This window comes from Acomys minous (genome assembly GCF_964271855.1).
Source record: "Acomys minous genome assembly, chromosome: 12".
Classification (NCBI taxonomy): domain Eukaryota; kingdom Metazoa; phylum Chordata; class Mammalia; order Rodentia; family Muridae; genus Acomys; species Acomys minous.
This window is the reverse complement of record NC_140493.1, coordinates 79,781,588-79,805,777: the sequence shown is the minus strand read 5'-3', so window position 1 is coordinate 79,805,777 and position 24,190 is coordinate 79,781,588. Positions and strand designations below refer to the sequence as shown.

Below are 24,190 nucleotides of genomic sequence, written 5' to 3'. Positions count from 1 at the left end.
CCCAAGTACTGAGATTAAAGGCGTGCGCCACATCTGATTAGCAAACTTTTTTAAAAATACAATTTTTTTTTAAGTTTCAGAGGAAACTATCTTGAAAGTGACAAAATTAAAAAACTAAAAAATGTTACTGTGTATTTTAGGTTTATTCTTTGCAGTACCTACGTTTGTTTTTAACCCATGGCAGAAAAATTAAACTGTCTTAAAACCAAAAAAAGGTTACAAAACCTTTATACAACTTTCACAAGTGCAATTAAGTACAAAATTACTCATGGTTCTAATCATGACTGCAAGGCCAGAACTGAGAGATGCAGACTCTAGCTGGTTCTGGGAAGATAAAAGGCCATTGCTATGAACTAGGTTAATTTCAAGTGCTAAATTATTCCTTACTTTTGTTTCTTGGGTTTTTTTTTTTAATTTTGTTTTTTGTTTCTTTGGTTTTCAAGAGAGGGTTCTCTGTACCCTTGACTTTTTAAAAGCAAAATTATATAGTATTTTAGTGTCTGAGAGATTGAAATTTTAATTATTACTACATCGCATAGTTGTGTCCCAAAAGGCAATCGTTTCTGATGCTTCTAGCCCACATGGATATATCTGAACCATGAAGTCATCTTACAAGAATCAATGCTGGAAAACTAGTCTTTAAGACAGTAAAGTGTGAGAGGGGTGTGTGAATCCTACAGAATGTACCTCTGAAGGTAAAAAAATAAAAATAAAACCGCTTTATTCATTCCGAACAAGTCCTGGCGAGAAAGCGGGGCAAACCCTTCCGATGAATTAGCAGTTTTGCTCCGGAACGGCTCCAGCCTGCAAACAGCGACCAGCGCAGGTGCCAAGGCATCGTGGAAAGCCCGCAGCACCTGACTGCGGAACAGCCTCAGCACCTGGCACCCGGAGGGCGGCAGAAGCACAGGGCCAGCCACCCTCCCTCCCGGCGCCCAGCAGGGGCTGCCTCCCACAGGGAGGGCGAGAGCATGGCGCCCGCGGTACAAGAGGCTCCCCGGTGGCGGCGAGCGCGGCCGCCACCCTCCGCAGCGCCCCCCACTCACCTCCACGCTCTGCTCGTCCATTGCCTCCGGCTCTCGGGGGGGCCCTCGGCGCCCCTCGGAGTCCGTGGTCCGCGCTGTCAGGAGCCGGCCCGAGGTCGCCAGGTCAGCTGCGCCCACCTCTCAGCAGGCTCCCACCACGGTGCCACCTCCGCGCCGCATCCCGTCAGCTTCCCACGCCGGCTACCCCCATTTCGCCATGTTTGTTTTTTTTTTTGGTAATGCCCCCCGCGCCTGCCCTGGGGCGGAGAGGGAGGGCTAGCGGTAGCCGCTGCACTTTTCCTCCCGCCTCAGCCGCGAGCCAGCGTCCGCGTGGGAGCCTCGGCCCACGTGACGCCGGCGCGCGCCTGTGGAACCGCCGCGGGGCCAGTCGGCTGCGAAACAGGCGCTGCAGAGAAGTCGCAAACACCAACGGTAACCAGGGCAGCCAGAGGCGCGGCGGCCGGGGCAAGCGCGGCGCGCACGCGCACTCGGCGTTGCAGGGGGCGGGGCGCGGCGGAGGAGGCGGGGCATGGGGAGGCGGGGCGGCGGGGGAGGGGAGAAGGATACGCGGGTACCGGTTCCCGCGGTGCGCGCGGCACACGAGACTTAGAGGGGCGGTGCCGCGGGAAGGCATTCCTGGCGTCCGCGCGGTACCCGTCGGCTGGCAGAAATTACCGCCAGAAACGTTGCGGCCACCTTGGGTGTTTCTGTGAGCTGGAAGCCACGCCCCCAAGTATTAGGCAGGAACTGGCTGATTTCCTTGCGTTCCCCTCCCCCTCTGCGGATCCCCGTGGTCTGGCTCACCTAAAGAAATGCAGAGATGGAGCTGCAGACCCGTGGCTATGGTGGTTGTTTTCCGTCTCCGGAAGGAAAAGCAGATTTTATGCATTTTTAGACTTCGTTCCCCTCACTATAGTAAATGCAGTTCGAAAGCTCCAACTCTCATGGACAGGCAATTTCTCTTAGCTTATTGTTATTTTAAGACAATGTCTTTGTAGTTCATGTTGGACTACATAGTCTAGTCTCGAAGCTTCCTGGATGTCAGGACTGCTGGGAAGAGGCACCACGTCTGCTTCTTATTCAGGGGAGACAATTGGACCTCCACCCCACTACCACGCCTTTCTTGAGACTTGTTTCTATAATGGGAACTAAAATAAGGAGACTACCATCCATATTATTCAGCTTTCATAGGCGATCGCCTCTCTAATTTCCTGCCCCCAAGAAACTAGGTTGCAAAAACTGAGGGTGGCGCATGCCTTTAAGCCCAGCACTCGGGAGGCAGAGGTGGATTTCTGTGAGTTCAAAGCCAGCCTGGTCTACAAAGTGAGTCCAGGACAGCCAAAGCTACACAGAGAAACCCTGCCTCGAAAAACCAAAAAAAAACAAACACAAAAAACTGAGGGTGTGTAAGACAATAGATGAGTCGAATACTTAAATCTTATTTTTTTTCTTTTGAGTTTATTCCAAAATTATTTACAAATTCCAATCTAGAGAATTAATAATTTGAAAAGAAACTCCTACTGCTTAGCAACGTTTTTTTTTTTTAATTACATGAACCATAGACAAGATTTTTGGATGCTAGAAAGATGGCCCAGAGGTGAAGAGCACTTTTTTGCTCTTGGGGAGGACCAGTTTCTAACCCAGTCTTTCACCTTTGTACTCCAGCCTGTACTGCAGCTCCAGGAGTTCAGACATGTTCTTCGAGCCACCTCAGACACCCACACTCACATGCACACATATGACATAACCCAGAATAATCCGCACACAGCCTGGAGAGATGGCTCAGAGGTTAAAAGCAGCGACTGCGCTTCCAGAGGTCCTGAGTTCAATTCCCCAGCAACTACATGGTGGCTCACAACCATCTACAATGTGATCTGACGCCCTCTTCAGGACTGCAGGTGTACATGCAGGCAGAGCACTGTAAACATAAGAAATAAATCTTTAAAAAATTAATAATCCACACATAATTTAAGCAAATCGGGTTGAATGAAAATCATTTCTGGTCTTGCAACTAGATGCAGGTTGATAGTTGCACAACTATTTGTACTAATATTTCTAATATTGTACCTTTTTGGTTTTGTTCTCATAGTGTCCCATGTGGCATGCACTGACCTAGAACTTCCTTTGTAGCATATGCTGGCCTTGAACTCCTGCCTCTACCTCCTCAGTGTTGGGATACTGCAAAGGTGTGCCACCACATTCCGTTTACACTTTAAAGTTGTTCATTTCACTATGTAAATATATCAAAAAAAATTATGGGGGTCAGATGTGTCAGTGCACTACTTTACCTTTTAATGACTAGACACAAACAGGCAGATTTTGAGCCATGGGGACCAGGGGAACCAGCCTCTAGCAAGAGTAAGGTAGAGAGGTATCCAAACCCCAAAATTCTCCTCTTGAGACCCACAAAAGAATCATTCCTTCCCTATTCTGGGCCTGCATGCCAGAGTGCAAGTGACCTTGCGACAACCTCTGCCATCCTTGAGGTCGCCTGGTGGCCAGGTTTCAAGACATGTCCAGCTAGCACCTGGAATTCCTCTCCACCAAAATGAAGCATTCCAAGCACCTCAGCCCCAGGCAATGATGTAAGACCCCTACCCATTTCCCCAAGGTTTATATAGCGCTTATTCCATCCCCGACTCCCCACCGCCAATAAAGAGCTCTTTCACTGAAAACCATCTTGGAGAAGGTGGTTTTTCCCAGGTACTCAGCTCCAAATTCTGCTAACCCACCTGCCCGTTTAAACTTCATTCCTCCCAGCATCACTGCGAATCGGTGTCTGGATACTCCCCCAAGGCCAGAAGGAAGCCCAGAAGAGCAATTTCATTGTGTAAATCTTACCTCAAAAAGTTTGTGAGGGTCAGGTATGGTGGTGCATGCCTTTACCCTTTAATCATATCTTTTAATGACTAGGCAGAAATGGGCAGATACCTAGGTGTAAGACTAGCCTGGTCTACATGGTAAGTTCAAAGCTAGCCAAGGCTACATAGCCAGACTCAAAAAATAATCAAAAGTTTGTGGGAAATAGTATGGCGCTTGGGATTCTCAACAATATGGAGAAATCCTTGCCCTTAAGTATAATAGATGACACTATGCAATATATATTAAAAATAGGGTATGGTATATTTACCTAACAACCCAAAATGTTTAAGGAACTAGTTCACAGGCTAATCAAGACAGTTAAAAATTAAAGAAATCTGCAGCTAGTTCGGGGTCTTGATTCCAAGTACAGTCATACTGTGGTTAACCTGGGCTAAAAGAAATTGGTAGTTGGGATTAAAGGTGTGCGCCACCATGCCCGGCACTACTTTTATAATTTATAATGACACAGATTATCAATAAGAAACTGAGCAAAATCATGGTTTATCCATACAGTAGTTACAAATGTTACAAAGAAGCCAGGCATGGTGGCGCATGCCTTATAAATCCTAGCACTTGGGAGGCAGAGGCACGCAGATTGCTGTGAGTTTGAGGCCAGCCTGGTCTGCGAAGTGAGTTCAGAACAGCCAAGGCTACACAGAGAGACCCTGTCTCAAAACAACAACAACAACAACAAAAGAATGTTAAATATATAACACATGTCATGGAATGATATATTTAAAATGACAAAACTAAATACTACAGTACAATGTATGATTACTGACGTCTTTGTTTAAATTCAATGTGAATATATATAAAGAAATTGACTGCAGATTACTTCTGGAAAATATGCAGTATAATTATATTTTTAAATTTAAGATATGTAAGTAGCTTAAATACGATTGTAAGTTAAAAAATATAAAAACAGTACACTAACAGAAAATTAGCATAATTTGCATTCTAAATAATAATATAATAAAAATTCTAATTTAAGGAGTAAAAATGGGGGCTGGAGAGATGGTTCAGTGGTTAAGAGCACTGTCTACTCTTCCAAAGAACCTGGCTTTAATTCCCAGCACCTGTATGGCAGCTCACAACTGTCCTTAATTCCAGTCCCAAAGGATCTGACACATTCACACTAATGCACACAAAATAAAAAAGTAAAAAATTTAAAAAGTAGTAAAAATGAAAATACTATAACATGGAAGTTGGATACTATGACCAGTTATAGGTTTTATTGTATAGATAAGTGGATGCAACTGCATTAAAAAAGGTTTCAGGGCCTGGCAAGGTGGTGCACTCCTGTAATCCCAGCACTTGGGAGGCAGAGGCAGGCAGATCGATGTGAATTCGAGGCCAGCCTGACCTACAAAGTGAGTCCAGGACAGCCAAAGCTACAGGGAGAAACTCTGTCTCAAAAAACCAAAGTTTTCAGGGGCTGCAAAGATGGCTCAGAGGTTAAGATCACTGTCTGTTCTTCCATAGGTCTTGAGTTCAATTCCCAGCAACCTTACGTTGCCTCACAGCCATCAACAATGAGATCTGGTGCCCTCTTCTGGCCGGCTGGCTCACATACAGGCAGAATAGTGTATAAATAATAAATCTTAAAAAAAATAAAGGTTTCAGTTCCTGCTAATAGAAGAGTGGCCACTTACAAAATTACAAGATGAACAGTCTGAATGTGTTCAGTTTAACTGTTCAGGTAGAGAATTTTTACTGGCAATATTGGCCTAGAGCTAGAAGTTATATTTGAGAGTCACAGAGTCTTCAGGATTGAAAAACAAATGTAAGAGGGAAAAAAACAAAACAAAACATGCTTTCTGGGTTTTGTTTAAAAGAAAGTCTGCTGTGTAGTCCAGGCTCACCTGAAACTCCATGACCAGGTTGAGCGCAGTTATCTTCTTGACTCTTCTCAGCCTGCCTAAAATTGTTTTCTATGCACTTCTCAGTGTACTTTTTTTGTTGTTCTTTTTGGTTTTTTGTTTTTGAGACAGGGTTTCTCTGTGTAGCCTTGGCTGTCCTGGAACTCACTTTGTCGACCAGGCTGGACTCGAACTCACCAGTGATCCACCTACCTCTGCCTCCCAAGGGCTGAGATTAAAGGCATGCACAACCACACCTGGCTTCTCAGTGTACTCGTTATGCTGGCTCGTGGTGGTGCTAGTACCCTCATACAGGTGCATGAGGCAGGAAGATCTTGAGTTCCAGACCATCATGCACCATATACTGGAACTGCTCTCAAAACAGTAATCTATCAGGCTGGGTGTGGTTGCACATCCTTTAATCCCAGAACACAAGAGGCAGAGGAAGCAGATTGCTGTGCTTTTAAGAAAGCTTAAAGCAGATATGAAAATTCATATCTGGGGGGCTAGAGAGATGGCTCAGAGGTTAAGAACACCGGCTACTCTTCTAAACATCCTGAGTTCAATTCCCAGCAACCACATGATGGCTCACAACCATCTATGAGATCTGGTGCCCTCTTCTGGTGTGCAGACATACATGCAGGTGGAACATTGTATACATAATAAATTAGAAAATTCCTGTCTGTAATCCAGCATTTGGAAGACTGAAGTAAAATTATCTCCAGTTCCAGGCCTAGAGAGTAAAAACGCTGCCTCAAAAAAACACAAAACAAAAGAAGACTGAAAAGATGGCTCACTGGTTAAGAGCACTGGCTGTTCTTCCAGAGAACCCAGGTTCAATTCATAGCACAAACATGGCAGCTCACAACTGTCTAACCTCCACTTCCAGGGACTCTGACCTTTTCTGGTCTCCCTGGGTACCAATCATGAACATCAGGCACTTACAGAAATACAGGCAAAATACTCATAAAATAAAAATCTTTCCCTCCCTCCCTCCCCCCCCCCCCACCTCTCTCTCTCTCTCCTTTTTGAGACAGGGTTTCTCTGAGTAGCCTTGGCTGTCCTGGACTTGCTTTGTAGACCATGATGGCTGAAAAATCACAGTGATCTGCCTGCCTCTACTGGCATTAGAGGTGTGTGCTACCACACCCAGCAAAAATAAATCTTTTTTTAAAAAGAGGAAAGGGGCAGGCACAGGGCTGGAGAGATGGCTCAGAAGGTAAGAGCACTGACTGTTCTTCCAAAAGTCCTAAGTTCAATTCCCAGCAACCACATTGTGGCTCATGACCATCTGTAATGAAATCTGGTGCCTTCTTGTGGTTGACAGGCACACATGCACACAGAATACTGTAGAAATGATAAATCTTTTTTTTAAAAGCCAGGCAGTGGTGACATACACCTTTAATCCCAGCACTTGGGAGGCAGAGGCAGGTGGATCATTGTGAGTTCAAGCCAGCCTGGTCTACAAAGCGAGTCCAGGACAGTCAAGGCTACACAGAGAAACCCTGGCTCGAAAACCCACTTTCCCCACCCCCCACCCCAAAAAAGGAAACAGGACTTCATAGTAAAATCCTGTCTCCAAATAGCTGGGCATGGCTTCTCATCCCTGTAACCCAGCACTCAAGGGCTGAGGCAGGCAGGTTAGCAAGGCCCTAGACAAGCCTGGACTAGAGTAGAACTCAATTTCAAAGGTAAGTCTTTCAGTGGTTTCAACTTTTTATCTCTCATATAGAATGAACTAAAAAGCTGGACTGAAAGATAGCAGCACATAGTATTGCAATACCAGATGGACGGTCTAAAAGAGCATTTGAAAACAAGCAAATGGTGTTCATTACTAGTAAGCAATGAAAAGAGAAAAAAATAAATGTCTTCATAAAACAGCCAATTATATTTATTAGATTTTGGGAAATACTAGACATCATATATACAACTAAGCATGCATTATCCTCTATAATGTACATTCTCAAAAAAGAAATTATGGGCTGGGATGTGGCTCAGTTGGCAGAGTGCTAGCCTAGCAGACACAAGGCTCTAGTTAGATCCCAAGTATTCCTTAAACCTGATGTGGTGACTCACACTAGTAATCCCAGCACTTGGGAAGTAGCCAAGAAAAATAAAATTCTGAGGCCAGCCTAGGATACATAAAACCTTATCTCAAAAGGGAGAGAGGGAAAGAGAGAAACAACACCCAGTGTGATGGCCCACACTGTTAAACCCAGTGCTCATGAGGCAGTGCTCCTCACCTGAGCCATCACTCCAGCCCCATGTACGTACTCTTTTACAAAGTCCAAAACTGTGGGTGTCAGCATTTAAATCTCTTTATTCCCATGCCATCCTTTTGGGTTTTAGCCGTATGTCCACCCTTACAATTTCCGCTCATATGACAAGCATCACGATTCTGACACTCAAGGGACATCTCATCTTCCTCATCAGCCCCATCCCCATCCCCTGCCCAGACATCTTGCTGAGTCTCTGGAATTGATCTTTTCGCCATTAGAGCTCCTTTAAAAAACTCCATCTCTTTATCAGTCTGGCACGTGGGATTTTAACAGCTCTGTCACAGCCTTCTCTTCCTCGGTCAGCAGAGTAAGCTAGAAAACAAGTTACAAAGGGTTTATTGCAAAGATCTTCAAGGGTTGTTAAATGAGTTAAGTTTTGCTTTGTTGCACATTTTTTTTCATAAGCTTATACTATAATCATAAAACTTGAAAGGCAAGGGAAAGCAATAGCTATTTGGCTATTTATATACCATGGTTGAACTTTCAAAGAACGTGCAATTAGGCTGTACAAACAAGACCAAGAAATCAAACAATAAAGGACTATTGCTTAACAAAACTAATATTTGGATACCACATTTGAAAAGAGATTTGGGCCAAAATAGTATGAAATTTTCCCAGAGTAATAAGCTTGTGCTGAATTTTGAAGAACCTCAAAACACATTCTGAAAAATAAATAAGAAGCCATGCAGTGGTGACACACACCTTCAATTCCAGCACCTGATAGACAAAAGCAGGCCAGCCTGTTTGAATCCTAGAAAAGCTAGCCAGGGCTACACACACACACACACACACACACACACACACACACACACACACACACACACACACACACTGAGACACACCAAAAAACCCTGTCTCGGGGAGAAAAGAAAAGAAAAGGAGCAGGGTTCAGTGTTACACACCTGTAATCCCAGTGCTCAGGAGGCAGAGGCAGGTGGCTCTTGTGAGTTTGAGGCCAGCCTGGTCTACAAAGTGAGTCCAAGACAGACAAGGCTATAAAGGAAGGAAGGAAGGAAAGAAGGAAAAAAGAAAGAGTACTGATACGTAATAATAGATGGTAAAAAAAACAGCAGAAGTAACTATCCACTCAAAGCAGGTAGGGACAAGATCTAAAACAAAAGGGGATAAATAAACGCTAAAGGATTTTCATAGAACACCAAAAGGTTGGCTGAGAAAAGGGTTATACAGGAAAATAACACAAGCTACAGTTCCAACTTCTGAAATAGTTACAAACCGGCCTAATTACACAGGTCATCTCTAGAGAGACAGCCAGATCTGGAACATCCCAGAACTACAGAATCAGCATCTCCAGGGTAGCTCTGTCCAATAGAACTTTCCACAATACTGGGAACAATCTGCATCTGCACTGTCCCATCAGGAAATGAAGAACTGAATTCTCAGGTTTATGTAAATACATTTAAATTTATATAGCAGTATGTGGCTATTGGATAGCCTACTTCTCCATTACCTCAGAACCCCATTTATTTGCCCATGCAGCTAGTTTGATGGATCAACACTGGCCCAACATTTTCATATGTATAAAACTATAAGCACTTCCTATACAACCAAACAGCTGCAGAATTTCTCTGTTCCAAAAGAAGGGCAGGCTATTAATGTGGTAGAACATGTTCTCAATAAACCCTGGTTATTCCTAGGATTACTAGGCAAAAGTTCTCAGAACTTTCCTAGAATTAAGGCCAACTGAATCGGTCTGAAGTTTGAAGTAACTTTTGTTTTTACCTTTTAATTTTAATTTTTGGCTGGGGATGGTGGCCCATGATTTGAGGGAGTTCAAGGCCAGTCTGGTTTACGTAGCAAGCTCAAGGACAGCCAAGACTACAAAGAGACCCTTTCCCTCAAACAAACATAAATGTGGTTTTATGTGTGTGTCTGTGTGAATAAATACTATGAATACAAGTGCCCGGGAAGCCAGAGAGTCTCCAACACCAGGAACTGGAGTTATGAACAAATATGAGCTACCATGTGGATGCTGAGAACCAAACTTTGGCACTCTGCAAGAGCAGCACGTGCTTTTAACTGCTGAGCCATCTCTCCAATCCCCGAAGGGATTTTTCTTAACACTGACTTTTTAAAAAAGCATCTTTCAATGAAATACGATACACTCTTTTAAAGCCTTTCTTATTGCCAATTATTATATTTTTCTCCTAAAGGTTTTGATATTTCTTTTTGTCTGTTTTGAGACAGAATCTCACCCTGTAGCCATACTGTCCTGGAATTCGCATCAATCCTGCCTGAGCCTTCCAAGTACTGCATTTACAGACATGCTCGCCACACCCAGCTTTGCTATGGTACAAATCTCTCCCTCTAGTAATAACCTACATAATTGAGTATATTTAAGCTTCCATGTCTTAGAAGTTTCTATATATTCCTTTTTCCCCCACTTTATTTTCTGTTCTTGCCTCCTTATTTATTAAGACTACCAATTTAAATGTCCTCTGACTCTTGCTAATTCAAAAACATTGTGACCTTTCCTAATGAAAAATCACTGTCACTGGTAAAGACTATAGCAATACCAGAACAGTTTGACTTTCTGTTGCACATAAACAAAGAACCATTTTCCTTAGTCAGACTTTGTTTTTCTTCATGCTTACAAGATAATGCGAAAACCTTTTAGGTAATTTTAGGGCACTTCAATAAATCTTTGGTTAAGTAGAGCCTTTGACTTTATTCTCAAACATGTGTCCCTATTACTGAAAAAAAATTTGTAATTTGAAATTCTTTTGCAAAGTCTATCCTATATGTGCCCCTTTCCCCTACTCTCCCAAAAATCTTTCTGGTGATGCTAGGGGTGAAACCCTAGAGCCATATATAAGCACTCTATTTGCATGTATGAGCATGGCAGAAGAGGGCACAGGATCTCACTATAGAGGGTTGTGAGCCACCATGTGGTTTCTGGGAATTGAACTCAGGACCTCTGGACAAGCAGCCAGTGCTCCTAACACCTGAGCCATCTCTCCAGCCCAAACTGAAGGTCTTTATTCAGACAATCTGTTCTTTAGTTCTTTCTAGTCTCCTCTGTCTAAACCAACTTTTCTTTGACACTACACAAAAATGTTAGTAAATCATTCAGTTCTCAGTTCAAACCCTTAGTGCCTCGCTCAGTAGCTGATGTTTTTATATAACATATTTAAGGAGTCTTTTTACATTGTGCCAGAAGTTCACAATCATAAGGATTCTTTTGTTCTCATTGGCTTTTGGAGACAGGGCAGCCCTGCCCTGGAACTCACTCTGCAGACCTGCTGAGTGCTGGGGTAGCACACAAAGCGCACCATGCCCACTTTGTGTAGTTCAGGGGACTGACCTGAGGCTTCCGCCTATCAGACAAGCACCTTACTTAACTGAACTACATCTCCAGTCCATTTTGGTTTTCTGACGTAGGATCTTACTTGATAGCCCAGGGTTGGCCTTAATTGGTTTGTTGTTGGGTTTTTCTTTAAGAAAGGATCCTGGGCTAGAGAGATGGCTCAGAGGTTAAGAACACTGCCTGTTCTTCCAAAGGTCCTGAGATCAATTCCCAGAAACCACATGGTGGCTCACAATCATCTATAAGATCTGGTGCCCTTTTCTGCCGTGCACACAGAATGCAGGCAAAACACTGTAGACATAATAAATAAAGGAGCTGGAGAGATGGCTCAGCGGATAAGAGCACTGTCTGCTCTTCCAGAGGCCCTAAATTCAACCAATGGGGGCTTATAACCCTCTATACTGGAATCTGATGCCCTTTTCTGGCATGCAGCCGTATATGCAGATGGAGCACTCATACATAAAATAAATAAAATAAAATCTTTTAAAAATAAATAAATTTTAGCCGGGCATAGTGGAGCACGCCTTTAATCCCAGCACTCGGGAGGCAGAGGCAGGCGGATCACTGTGAGTTCAAGGCCAGCCTGGTCTACAAAGTGAGTCCAGGACAGTCAAGAATACACAGAGAAACCCGGTCTCAAAAATAAATAAATAAATAAATAAACAAACAAACAAAAATAATTAATTTTTTTTAAAAGAGAAAAAAGAAAAGGCCTCGCTGCCTAGCTCTGGAACTCACCATATAGACCAGATTAGCCTAAAACTTTTTGAGGGGAGGAGGTCTTCTTTGTTGCTATTGTTGCTGCTAGGGTGGGGATTTGCTTTGTTTTTCAAAGACTTTATTTGTTATGTATATAGTGTCCTGCCTTCATGTACACCTGCAGGCCAGAAGGTATCAGATCTCATAGATGGTTGAGAGCCACCATGTGGTTCCTGGGAATTGAACTCAGGACCTCTGGAAGAGCAGGCAGTTCTCTTAACCTCTGAGCCATCTCTCCAGCCCCAATTTAGCTCTTTTAAAATGAAATTGCTGGTGTCAGATGGCAGTGGCTTTGTTTTTCTTTTGAGACAATGTCCCCTGAGTCTAGGCTAAGCTTGAAACCTTGGCGTTCCTGCCTCCACTTCCCAAGTGCCAGGAGTGTAGACACTCACCACTTACCTGACCTTGCATCAAACACTAGTCCTACAGTGCAGTGACAAATGCCTATAATTCCAGGTCTCAGGAGTCTGAGGCAGGAGGACCGCTTTGAGTCCAAGTTAGTGCTACAACCCCAAGAAACTCACTTTTTTGTCTTAAGTATTAGTAAGTTTATGTTTTCTCTTCTGCCATTATTACAAAACCCAAGACAGTACACCTTTCACTAACCATGTCAAATCTACATAAATTTTCTTTTTTCTCACTTTACTAGAAAGAAGAGCAATTAAGTTTTAGGGAATCAAGAAATTGTTATTGCTATCGGTTTAAGTTGACTACTACATTTAAATTCCACCATTGCAGGAAGTAGAGTAAGCCCTGTGTGACTGAAATTCTGTGTGTTGTTGACATGAGCTGGCCACGTCAAGGACCCCAGGGGCTCAGACCTTTGGAGGAATGTCCAAGCACAGATGTTGACATTGTGGGCAGAAAATGTTCACCACAGCTTTCACTCACCAGATATTTATGGTGTGAAAACTGCTACCCTATAGAGGCCACTCCTCCCATTAGCTAGACCTCTCTCCTTGGTCCAGCTGCCTCCTAGTTTATCTACATGTAACCCAGCCTCCTTGCCAGCTGTATGCAACAGCCATACCTCCCTGCTCGACTCTATAATAAACACACTGCACTTCTAAAGTACTGAGGCTTCTCTAGAGAGTCCAGACTACCAAACCCCAGAATTTCTGTGTGTGTGTCTGTCTTGTCTTCATTCCCTCACCAGCTCCGTCAGGTCTAAGTGCCTGAAGACTGTGCATGGATGTGGCACAACATATTGGGGTTTTATTTTTTTAAAACAATATTCACAGCTAAAACTTGACCAATCTGCTAGGTAGCGGTGTACACCTTTAATCCCAACACTCAGAAAGCAAAGGCACATGGATCTCTGAGTTGGAAGCCAGCCTGGTCTACAGAGCAAGTTCCAGGACAGCTAAGGCTACACATAAAAAAAAAATGGTCTCAAAAAACCAGAATAAATAAGATTTTTAAAAAGCCTTTACAAATCCAGTCTGTCAACTGAAAACATTACCTCCAGATCTGTTTGCTTTTGTAGCTCTTGTATCATGGTCATTGTCTTGTTCAAAGTAGCACGAATGCGGCTCTTAGTCTCTTTTTGCTCAACAGAAACTGGCTTAAAGCGTGCACATAAAGATTGATATCGAGACTTTATTGCTGATAATTCCTTTAAAATTGCAGCTGCATTTTTCTACATCAGAAAAAAAACAAAGTTAACATATATTAAATGATGTTGTGGGGAAATTAAGCTTATTTTTCAGTTAATATTTATAATACCTCTACAACATACATTTATTTGGTCACTACTGTCTTACTATGCAGCCATACTTGGCCTAAAACTTGCTATGTAGACCAGGCTGACCAAGAACTGAGAGAGAGCTACCTACTTCTACCTCCTAGGTACTGTGAATAAAGGTGTGCACCAACATACCCAGCTGGAGAGGACGCACCCTTGTTTGTACACACACACACACACACACACACACACACACACACACAAACCACACACACACAAAATCATGATAAATTTTCAAAAAATTTAAAGGAAATTCTGACACAATATGGATGAGTTGTTTCGTGTGTGTATGTGTGTGTGTGTAAGTGCACACATACTACCTTGGACAAGTGGAGGCTACAGAATGACTGTCAAGGGTAAATTCTCTCTTTCCACTGTGGATTCAGGGATTTGGACTCAAGTTATAGGTCCTGCTTGGAAAGCCCTTAATCTAGTTGTCTTGAAGACATTTATGAGTGAAAATCAGCCAATCACAAAAGAACAAATACGGACTGTAGAGTAGTAAAATTTACAAGGTTAAGAGTAGAATGGGCGGCAGGGCTGGAGAGATGTCTCAGCGGTTAAGAGCACTGACTGCTCTTCCAGAGGTCCTGAGTTCAATTCCTAGCAACCACATGGTGGCTCACAACCATCTATAATGAGATCTGGTGTACATGCAGGCAAATCACTGTCTATAGATGATAAATAAATAATTTTTTTTTAAAAAAGTAGAATGGGGGTTGGAGTTGGGCAGGAAGGATGATAGAGGGTTAATGAGTACAGTATGTTAAATTTGGAAAGATGAAAATGCACTGAGATAGCCCAGCATAGTGGCACACGCCTTTAGTCCCAGCACTCGGGAGGCAGAGGCAATAGGATCTCTGTAAGTTCGAGACTAGCCTGGTCTACAAAGTGAGTACAGGACAGCCAAGATTACACAAAGAAATTCTGTCTCAAAAAAACAAAACAAACAAACAAAAGAAACAAACAAGGAGGATATACAGCATATAACAGCGCTGATGCAGGGATGGAAGCCGAGGCTAGAGAGGAGTACTGCTTACTGGCTTGTTGTCATCACTTGTTCAGCCTACTTTCTTTACAACCCAGGCCACCTGCCCAAGAATGGCACTGCCTTCAGTGGGCTGGGCCATCCCCCACTCAGGAAACAGAGGCAGGCAGGTCACTGTGACTTTGAGGCCAGCCTGGTCTACAAAGTGAGTCCAGGACAGCAAGGGCTACACAGAGAAACCCTGTCTCGAAAAAAAAGAAAAAAGCAAAACAAAGCAAAAAACAAATTTAAAAAGTGCTCACAGACTTGCTTACAGGTGAGCCTGATAAAGGCTTTCTCCCCACCCCACCCCCGCCCCCGCCCCAGATGACCCTGGATGATGTCAAGTTGAAAGAAAGGGGGAAAAAAAGAAATTATATAATTTTCTGCAAAAACCACTGTTCATATCTATAATTAAGCAGTATTAACAGCATAACATCTTCTCCAAATAGCATGACCACTCAGGCTTCTCCCCTCAAAATAGGGACCACAATTCTCGGAGAAGAACCATGGGTCTTGGCACTTCAGAGACTTCCTCCTGCCTTGTCCTTTTGAGTTAATTAACTGTTTTTAAAAAGTCAGCACAGCTGGGCATGGTGGTGCACACACTTAATCCCAGCACTTGGGAGGCAGAGGCAGGCAGATTGCTGTGAGTTCCAGGCCAGCCTGGTCTACAAAGTGATTCCAGGACAACCAAAGCTACACACAGAGAGACTCTGTCTCAAACAAAAAAGTCAGCACATATTTTGTTATCAGTATAATGGCTTCAGTATACCATGGGCAATCTTCCATCAAAACAAGATTTTGTGACTCTACAAACCTAGTGCTTAAAAGAAAAGCCTGGGAGTTAGTAATTGTTAGAACACATTAATATTAGAAATATTACTAGAAAATGTTTGTACAAAATAGCCGAGCATAGTGGTTGCCAGTACTCAGGAGGCAGAGGCAGGCAGCTATCTGTAAGACTGAAGCCAAGCTAGCCTGCATAGTGACTTCCAGGACAGCCAAGGCTATATAGTGAGTGAGACCCTGTCTTTTTTTTGTGTGTGGTTTTTTTTTTCCCCGAGACAGGGTTTCTCTGTATAGCCTTGGCTGTCCTGGACTCCCTTTTGTAGCCAGTCTGGCCTCAAACTCACAAGAGATCTGCCTGCCTCTGCCTCCCGAGTACTGGGATTAAAGGTGTGCACCACCACCGCCCAGCTTAATAGAAAAGACCCTGTCTTAATAGAACAAACGATTTACTTATTTCCCAATTACCTCTCCTGCTGAATCTGGTAGGTGATTAGTCTTGATTTCATATTCCAGCCTATATTGAATGTAATCCAAATCAGAATCAGCTTTCTGGAACTAAAAAACCAGTACACATATATTATTCAGGAAACAAAATGTATTGGTAAGCATAATTATCCACTCTTTTCACATTTCTAAATATTTAATAGTATATAATAAACACTATAAACTGTTAGATATAAAAGTATATATAAAGACAAAAAAACCACAAAAGTATATAAAGCAGCAAACAATATCTATAGCACTGTACTAAAACTTAAAACTAGGCTGAGGGGCTGGAGAGATGGCTCAGTGGTTAAGAGCACTGACTACTCTTGCAGAGGTCCTGAGTTCAATTCCCAGCACCACATGGTGGCTCCCAACCATCTCTAATGTGATCGGATGCATACTGTATACATAATTTAAAAAATTTAAAAAAACTAGGCTGAGTTGGATGGCGAGATGACTCAGCAGGTGAAGGTGCTGGAGAGATGGCTCAGCGGTTAAGAGCACTGGCTGCCTTTCCAAAGGTCCTAAGTTCAATTCCCAGCAACCACATGGTGGCTCACAACCATCTACAATGAGATCTGGTGCCCTTTTCTGGCGTGCAGGCACACATGCAGGCAAAGCACTGTATACATAATAAATAAATCTTAAAATAAATAAATAATATTTTTAAAAAATGAGCCTGAAATCCTAATCCTCCAGTTTACCCCTCTAGAGTGGCTGGAATTAGAGGCCTTTGTGCCTCCCTTATCCCATTTCAGGCAGTGCTAGAGTCAGGTGCCAAGTCCTCTTGTGTGCCCCATCAAGCTACATCCACCTGAGCACATAACTGGTGTCAGCAAAGAACTCATGCAAGTTGAACTTTGGACCTTACCACATGCACCAGGGCATGTGCACCACTACACATACACATGTTAAATCTTGTTACAATTTAATTTGGGAGCCAATCAGGCTTTTAGTCCCAGCACTTGGGAGGCAGAAGCAGACAGATCCCTGTGAGTTTGAGGCCATCCTGGTCTACACAATAAGTCCAGGACAGCCAAAGCTACACAGAGAAACCCTGTCTAGGAAAAACAAAAATAAATAATAAATAAGAGCGAGAGCGAGCTTACTACTCGTGCAGAGAATCTAGTTTTGTTCACTTCTCAGCATACACATGACTCAACCATCTGCAGCAACTCCAGTTTCAGAAGATCCAAAACCCTTCCAGCATGTGATGGATATAAACTCAAGCAAGCACATACACATAAAAATATAAAATAATTTACCAAAAAAATTCTTTTAAATTTACATGTTTGTGTATGCCTGTTTGTCCTTGCCATATGTGTTAAGGAGCCCACAGAGGCCAGAAGATAGGATCCTCTGAAGTTGGAATTGCAGACAATTGCAAGCTGCCCAACCTAGGTGCTGTGAACTTGGACTGAGAAAAAACATATCATGTGTCCATGGTTTATGTGGATGCACGTATGTGCATATACCATGCATGGATGTCAAAGAAGACATTAAAGATACATCAGCTGAAAATAAACTCATGAAAATATTCAATATCATTAGGGGGACTATGGAAAAGTTTTTTTTTTCTTTCTTTCTTCCCCCCCAACCCCATAGGGTTTCTCTGTGTAGCCTTGGCTGTCCTACAACTCGCTCTGTAGTCCAGGCTGGCCTTGAACTCACAGAGATCCACCTGCCTCTACCTCCCAAGTGCTGGGATTAAAGGCATGCGCCACCACTACCCACCTTTTTTTTCCAAGACAGGGGTTTTCTGGGTAGCTTTCACTGTCCTGGAACTCACTCTGTAGACCAAGCTGGTCTCAGACTCTGAGATCTGCCTGCACTTGCCTCCCAAGTGCTAGGATTAAAGGCATGTGCCACCACCACCCATCTGATTTTAGCAATTTCTTACAAAACCAAACATAAATTCACAGTAGTAATCCCATTTCTCAGTATTTATACAAAAGAAATAAATATGTGCAGGCAAAGACACTCAATGCTTCCAACAACTTTATTCAAAACAGCCAAAGACTGGAAACAATCCAAGAAACAATGTCAGATTGTATACAATGGAATACTATTCAGCAATACAAATGAATCAACTGTCAATGCATGCAACCAAGGTAAGATGACGACAGCAATTACAGTAAGTGCAAAAAGGCACACACAGTTAGCCCACTCCTAAGTTCTCATAAGAGAACTACTGTTGGAAAGGAAACCCCAGAGGGGCTTTCAATATAATGAAATGTTTTATGTCTTAGCAGTGGAGTAGTTACATGACTATAGACATTTGCCAAAACTCATCATAGTGTACACTTAAACTTTTAGTTTTACTTATGCAAAATTACATTAAGACTCATTACCCAAAGTGATGACTTTGTATGGACAAAATGGTATACTGTGTGCCACACTACAGCTTCCACAAGATTTCTTTTTTTCTTTTCATTCTATTTCATTTTATTTTATTTTGAGGGGGAGGTTACAAGGGCAGAGGGCGGATACCAAGGGATGGGGAGACAAGTAGGATTGGGGTGCATGATGTGAAATTCACAAAAATTCGATAAAAGGTTTTTTAAAAAGTGATGCTTTATATCTTATAATTACAATAACTAAGCACTTGTAACAGCATCGAATCCCCTGGAGCAGGAGTTACAAGTGGCTGTGAACTACTTGTGGGGCTAGGCATCTCCTCCCTAAGTTTTACGTGTAAACATTTCCTATATAGTACCAAAATGAACACTAAGATTTAACGTGTTGCCATAGCAAATAGACGTGACAGACTGTTTATCACTTATCAACTCATACAACCTAACAAAACCTAAGTGTCGCCAGAACCCATCCAAGTCTATTACAAAAAGAAGCAAATTACAAAGTACTATTCATTTAGAACAGCCATGACTTTAAACATACAGTAATGACTTTTCAGTGCAATACAGTAATGAATTTTTAATGTTAAGGTTTTTTTTCAAATGATGACTTTTATAATAATTTTAATAAATTATAATAAAATATTTTTCAAACAATTTTGAAAATTATACACAGTAACAAAACTATACAGTTTTCAGCACTGAAAGTTATAGAACAATTTTCACAAACACTATAAAACAAGAACCAAAAAAGGTGTGCAGCCTGCTTTCGGATGCTTTGACAATACTATTGCACTGCTGGCTGTAAAGTACAGTAGTGCAATAAAGTCAGAGCAGTCGTCAGCAGTAGTGAGCAGGAAAGGAATGTAAGATTCAGTGTGCAAGGACTTTAAAGTTGAGTTGCCATTTTGTCGGAAGACATCCAAAACCTAAAAACATTTATACCAAGGTTTATTTTTTGAAGGACAAAAGACTTACATCCCAAAGTGATCACTGGCTTTGAATGACTAATCTGTGAGTAGCAGCATTCAGGAATGTCGTAATATGTCCTGAGCCTTTAGTAACTAAATTAGCATGGCCATCGGTAAACGCTTCAGGGTTGATATTAACAAAATCAGCTGTAATTACTACTGAGGCAAATGTGTGAAAAAATGTCTGTTCTCTGCTGAAATATAACGTTGGTTAACTCCCCTTCCAAAGCAATTGGCTACCTACCATAAAAAGCAAGGCCTTTGAGTAATTACTTCAAAGAAAAGAAATTAAGCCAGGCCTAGTGGCGCACGCCTTTAATCCTAGCACTCGGAAGGCAGAGGCAGGAGGATCGCTGTGACATGAAGTCCAGTCTGGTCTACAAAGCAAGTCCAGGACAGCCAGGGCTACACAGAGAAACCCTGTCTCAGAAAAAAAAAGAAAGAAAGAAAGAAAGAAAGAAAGAAAGAAAGAAAGAAAGAAAGAAAGGAAAAAGAAAAGGACTGGGTAGATGATTCAGTGGTTAATAACACCTGTTCTTGCTGAGTCTTGAGTTAGTTTCCTAGCACCCACCTGGCACCTCAAAATCATCCGTAACAGTTTCAAGAGTTCCAATGCCCTCTTCTGACCTCCTTAGACACCAGGCACACATGTACACACAGGCAAAACAATCATATTCATAAAATAAATCCTAAAAAACAAAAAAACAGGCCAGGCGGTGGTGGAGCACACCTTTAATCCCAGCACTTGGGAGGCAGAGGCAGGTGAATCACTGTGACTTGGAGGCCGGCCTGGTCTACAAAGCGAGTTCAGGACAGCTAAGGCTACACAGAAAAACCCTGTCTCAAAAAACCAAAAAGAGGGGCTGGAGAGATGGCTCAGAGGTTAGAGCACTGGCTTTTCTTCCAAAGGTCCTGAGTTCAATTCCCAGCAACCACAGGGTGGCTTACAACCATCTATAATGAGATCTGGTGCCCTCTTCTGGCAGACAGGTGTACATGCAGGCAAAACATTATAAGCATAATAAATAAATCTTTAAAAAAAAAAAAAAAGAGTCAACTCCATATACCCAAGCATCTCTATAGAATCTAATGCAGGTGCACACACACATGCATCCACAGTACTTAAATCTGGTGCCTCTTTAATTCAAGGGCTATTATAACAAGGGAAGAGAGTATGTTCTAGACAGGATGTTAACTCAGCCTAACCTAGATTAGAGGATCTTTAATATTTCAGTTTAACTCTTAAAATATCCTACGTAGTGAAGAAAGGCACATGCATTCCCTTCAAACTTAGAAATATCAAGAAAACAATGAGAGGGATAAAATAACTTTCCTTAAAAGACAAACGTAAACCAAGAAACAGAATCCAAGTATCCTGTTACACTACCTTTTGTGACCAATCCCAAGTGGGATGACAAAAGGAGGGCAGGAGACAAGCACCCCTCACTCAGGGCGGGGGAAATGTTAGAGACCGAAGATTAACCCACAATGAGCTTACTCCACCATCAGCAATGTCGACTGATGCAAAAATACATTCCCACTACTGTTACTGGCCTTCCTTTAAATGGTCCAGTTCAGCTACTTAGACAGACTAAAGCCTACTAAAAAATGGACTCAGGTTCAGAATGGCTAGGATACTTATGCACAAATCCTGGCCATGGAACTCAAACTTGGGAATATTTATGTCTGCTAACCAAGCATTGAGGTTTTTGTTTGTTTGTTTGTTTGTTTTTCTGAAACAGGGCTTCTCTGTGTAGTCTTGGCTGTTCTGGACTCACTTTGTAGACCAGGCTGGACTCGAACTCACAGCGATCCGCCTGCCTCTGCCTCCTGAGTGCTGGGATTAAAGGCATGCGCCACCACACCCGGCCAAGCATTGAGTTTTAAAGACAAATGTTTAAAAGGCCATTAAATTTTCTAAATTAGAGGTCAACACAAGAAAAACGTCAAAAATTCATTAAGACTACTAGACTTTTCACAGAGTTAAGATAACTGCTGCCTTTACAAAGTTAAGCAGTATGCACTCCTATTATATATCCAAGGCCTCCTTAACAAATCAAAGACCTAATAACAGAAGATTGCACAAGAGACTATTTATTTATCGGTGGCTTAGAAACAACATAGTTTACAGATACTTTTTTTTAAAGGAATGTGGCAAGATGAGATGTCTTTTGCTGTCTAGCCAATAAAAAGCAGTTTATATTGAAAATCGTGATAAAAATGTTTTCAAGCCCTTGATTTTGAGAAAAAAAAAAATCAGTAACTTGGAAAATGTAAGTGCTACCATGAATGTGCTTAAGGAAATGTCACAAAGGGAAGGTTGCTTTCCTTTCATCCTCTGCAAAAAGAAATTTTAAAGCTACCATATACTTTATATATCTAAAAATGTCAACGACGAGAGACCTCATAACTTCCTATGACTTACTTTTTGCAGGACGTTTACTTGTTCTTTCCTTAAAATAATATGCTTAGCCGGGTGTGGTGGCGTAGGCCTTTAATCCCAGCACTCTGGAGGCAGAGGCAGGGAGATCCCTGTGAATTCGAGGCCAGCCTGGTCTACAAAATGAGTCCAGGACAGCCAGGTACACACAGAGAAACCCTGTCTCGAAAAACAAACAAACAATAACAAAAGATAATATACTCAATATTTTTTTAAAGCCTGTGTATTGATTGTTATAGAAAAGCTAGATAAAGCTCAGAAATTGATCAACCAACTAAAGAAAACAACCTGGTAAAAACAGAATTAGCTTCTAACAAGTAAAACTATCTCCACCTATTCCAAAGGAAGGAATTCACTCTATGTGAGAAAGAGAATTCGCATGCCTGTTAATAGACTCTAACCAGGATATTTAACATTTTGTGTGTATTTTGCTTAAAGTAATAATACGCCCGCCCCACAACACACACACACAAAGTCCTTAAGTCAAATATTCATTTTTCAGTATTTGGAAAGCTGCAGAAAATTCTCCCCTTCCCAGCCCCCTTCCATCCCCACGCTACCTCCACAAAGAAAGTTTAAAATACAATGTTAAAAGCAACTGAAAGCTTTCTAATAAAAACGTGTTTGAAACACTTGAATTCATTAACGCAAGGGAAAAGAAACCGAGGCCTCACTCTTTAGGGGGTGGGGATGGGGAAGGCGGGGTGGTACTTGCTACCTTCCAGGTACACCCCAAAGTCCTTTCCAAGACAGAAGTTAGAGACTCAAGAATTCCTTGGAAAGGGTAGCACAGACACACGACTACCTAAGCAGAGGGGAAAAGGGCAGATTACGGATGAAGAAAGAAGTGTTTTACTTTTTAATATTAATCTTGTTACTTAATGCTCAATGATTCCTTCACGCGCTGTATTTTTGAGGAAGTTATTCCAACCTGGAAGAAAAGTGACCATGCAAAAGAAGACTGAAGGCAGAACAAGAAAACTAAGAAAAAAGGCGCGGCGATCAAGCGGGCAAGGATGGGAGGGCGGGAATAAAGACAACAGTGCTGGGAAAACCCTCACTGAGGACTAGGAGGCCCCTCGGCTTGGACGCCCAGTGCCCGCCCGACTCCCCCAGCGGCCGCCGAGGTCCTCCGTCCCGGCTTCACCCATCACAGAGGAAAGAAAGCGGGCACCGGACAGCAGCAGCCGGCCTGGCCTGGCGATGCCGCGCGCGCTCCCGGAAGGAGCTCTAGGCTCGGTCCCCGCCGCTCGCCTCCCACCCCCACCCCCCATCTCCCACGCCACCTCCGAGCAGCACAGAGCCGGCTCTGCGGGACCGCGGTGGAAGTTTCTCGTGCAAGTCTAGCGTCCTCTTTCAGAGCGTCCCAGCTCGCCGGCGCGGAGGTGAACGGTGGAGCCTGATTTTCTCGGCGCCCCTACACTTCTGCCCCCACCTCATCATCCCTGCATCCCCGCTTTCGGAAACCGCGAGCGACCTCTCTCCTCCTCCTCCTCCTCCTCCTCCTCCGAGCTTTTAAAGGCCGTTCCGTTCGCATCAGGCGGAGAAAGGTGGAAATTTCATGAGACGGAGTCCGTACGGGGTGCGGCTCCCGGAGCCCGTGGAAGTGAAAGCGAGGACCAAAGGAATTACAAAGGGCCCCACACCCTCAACATCTCCCGCCATTTCCCTCACGAGTTCCCCGGATGTAACCCCTTCCCCCGCGGCGGTTAAGAGACCAAGGCGGCGGTGGCTCCCTTCCGTGCAGATTTAAAAAAAAAAAAAAAAAAAAAAAAAAAAAAAGGAACCCCATTCGCATCCCAGCCTCCACCACCCAGCTTCCGGCGACTCCAAATTGCGCCTCACCTTCTAGGCCTCTGGTGGAGAAAATTAACTACCCAGTAGGTTTCCTGCACTCTTCACTCACCATCAGTTCCAGCTTATCGACCTCCGCCTCCATGTTGAATAGTTGACATTCCTCAGACCGCGGAGGCGCTTAAGCTGCAAGCCGTGCTAGCACTCTGGGTCTCTATTGGGCAGCTGTCACTCAACGTCTCGCGCCCATTGGCCGGTCCGTGCCGCCGGCGCCCGCCCATTGGCGATTGGGTAACGCCCCTCCTTATGAAACGCACTTTCCTGTTGGGCAAAGACACAAAACGCCGCAGGCGGATTGGCTGCTGTGTAAGTTATTTTCTTTCCATTGGCTGCCTTCTGTTCTCTACTTTCAAGTTCATACTTGGGAAAGAGTTTGCGATTGGTGCACTCGGAAGCGGCAGCAGCCAATGACA

General features: G+C 43.1%; 2 protein-coding genes across 9 annotated transcripts in view; both read right to left on the bottom strand.

Moving 5' to 3' along the window:
* The window catches only part of TRIM37 (tripartite motif containing 37), a 133,833-nt gene extending 132,355 nt beyond the window's left edge, over positions 1-1,478 (bottom strand). For 4 of the 7 annotated variants that reach the window (XR_014783522.1, XM_084803260.1, XM_084803261.1 and 1 more), the window contains exon 1: positions 1,047-1,477. Coding sequence is in view for 6 of the 7 variants with exons in the window: in XM_084803260.1 (XP_084659386.1) it covers positions 1,047-1,067 (21 nt within the window). In the remaining variant the exon portion in view is untranslated. Of the gene's footprint in view, positions 1-1,046 lie in introns of all 7 variants that reach the window. The other 3 variants (XM_084803259.1, XM_084803262.1, XM_084803258.1) reach the window with 2 other exon arrangements.
* A 978-nt stretch (positions 1,479-2,456) lies between these two features.
* On the bottom strand, positions 2,457-23,977 carry SKA2 (spindle and kinetochore associated complex subunit 2). Of its 2 annotated transcripts, none has more exons than XM_084803308.1 (4): positions 23,830-23,977; positions 16,138-16,227; positions 13,572-13,748; positions 2,457-2,943 (listed from the first exon to the last, which is right to left on the bottom strand). In XM_084803308.1, exons 1-4 carry the CDS (start codon positions 23,860-23,862, stop codon positions 2,878-2,880), a joined length of 366 nt encoding a protein of 121 aa, XP_084659434.1. In that variant the 5' UTR covers positions 23,863-23,977; the 3' UTR covers positions 2,457-2,877. The 2 variants fall into 2 exon arrangements, with proteins under 2 accessions (XP_084659434.1, XP_084659433.1); XM_084803307.1 differs by lacking the exon at positions 2,457-2,943 and adding an exon at positions 8,049-8,337 and having other exon boundaries at positions 23,830-23,975.
* Between the last annotated feature and the right edge of the window lie 213 nt (positions 23,978-24,190).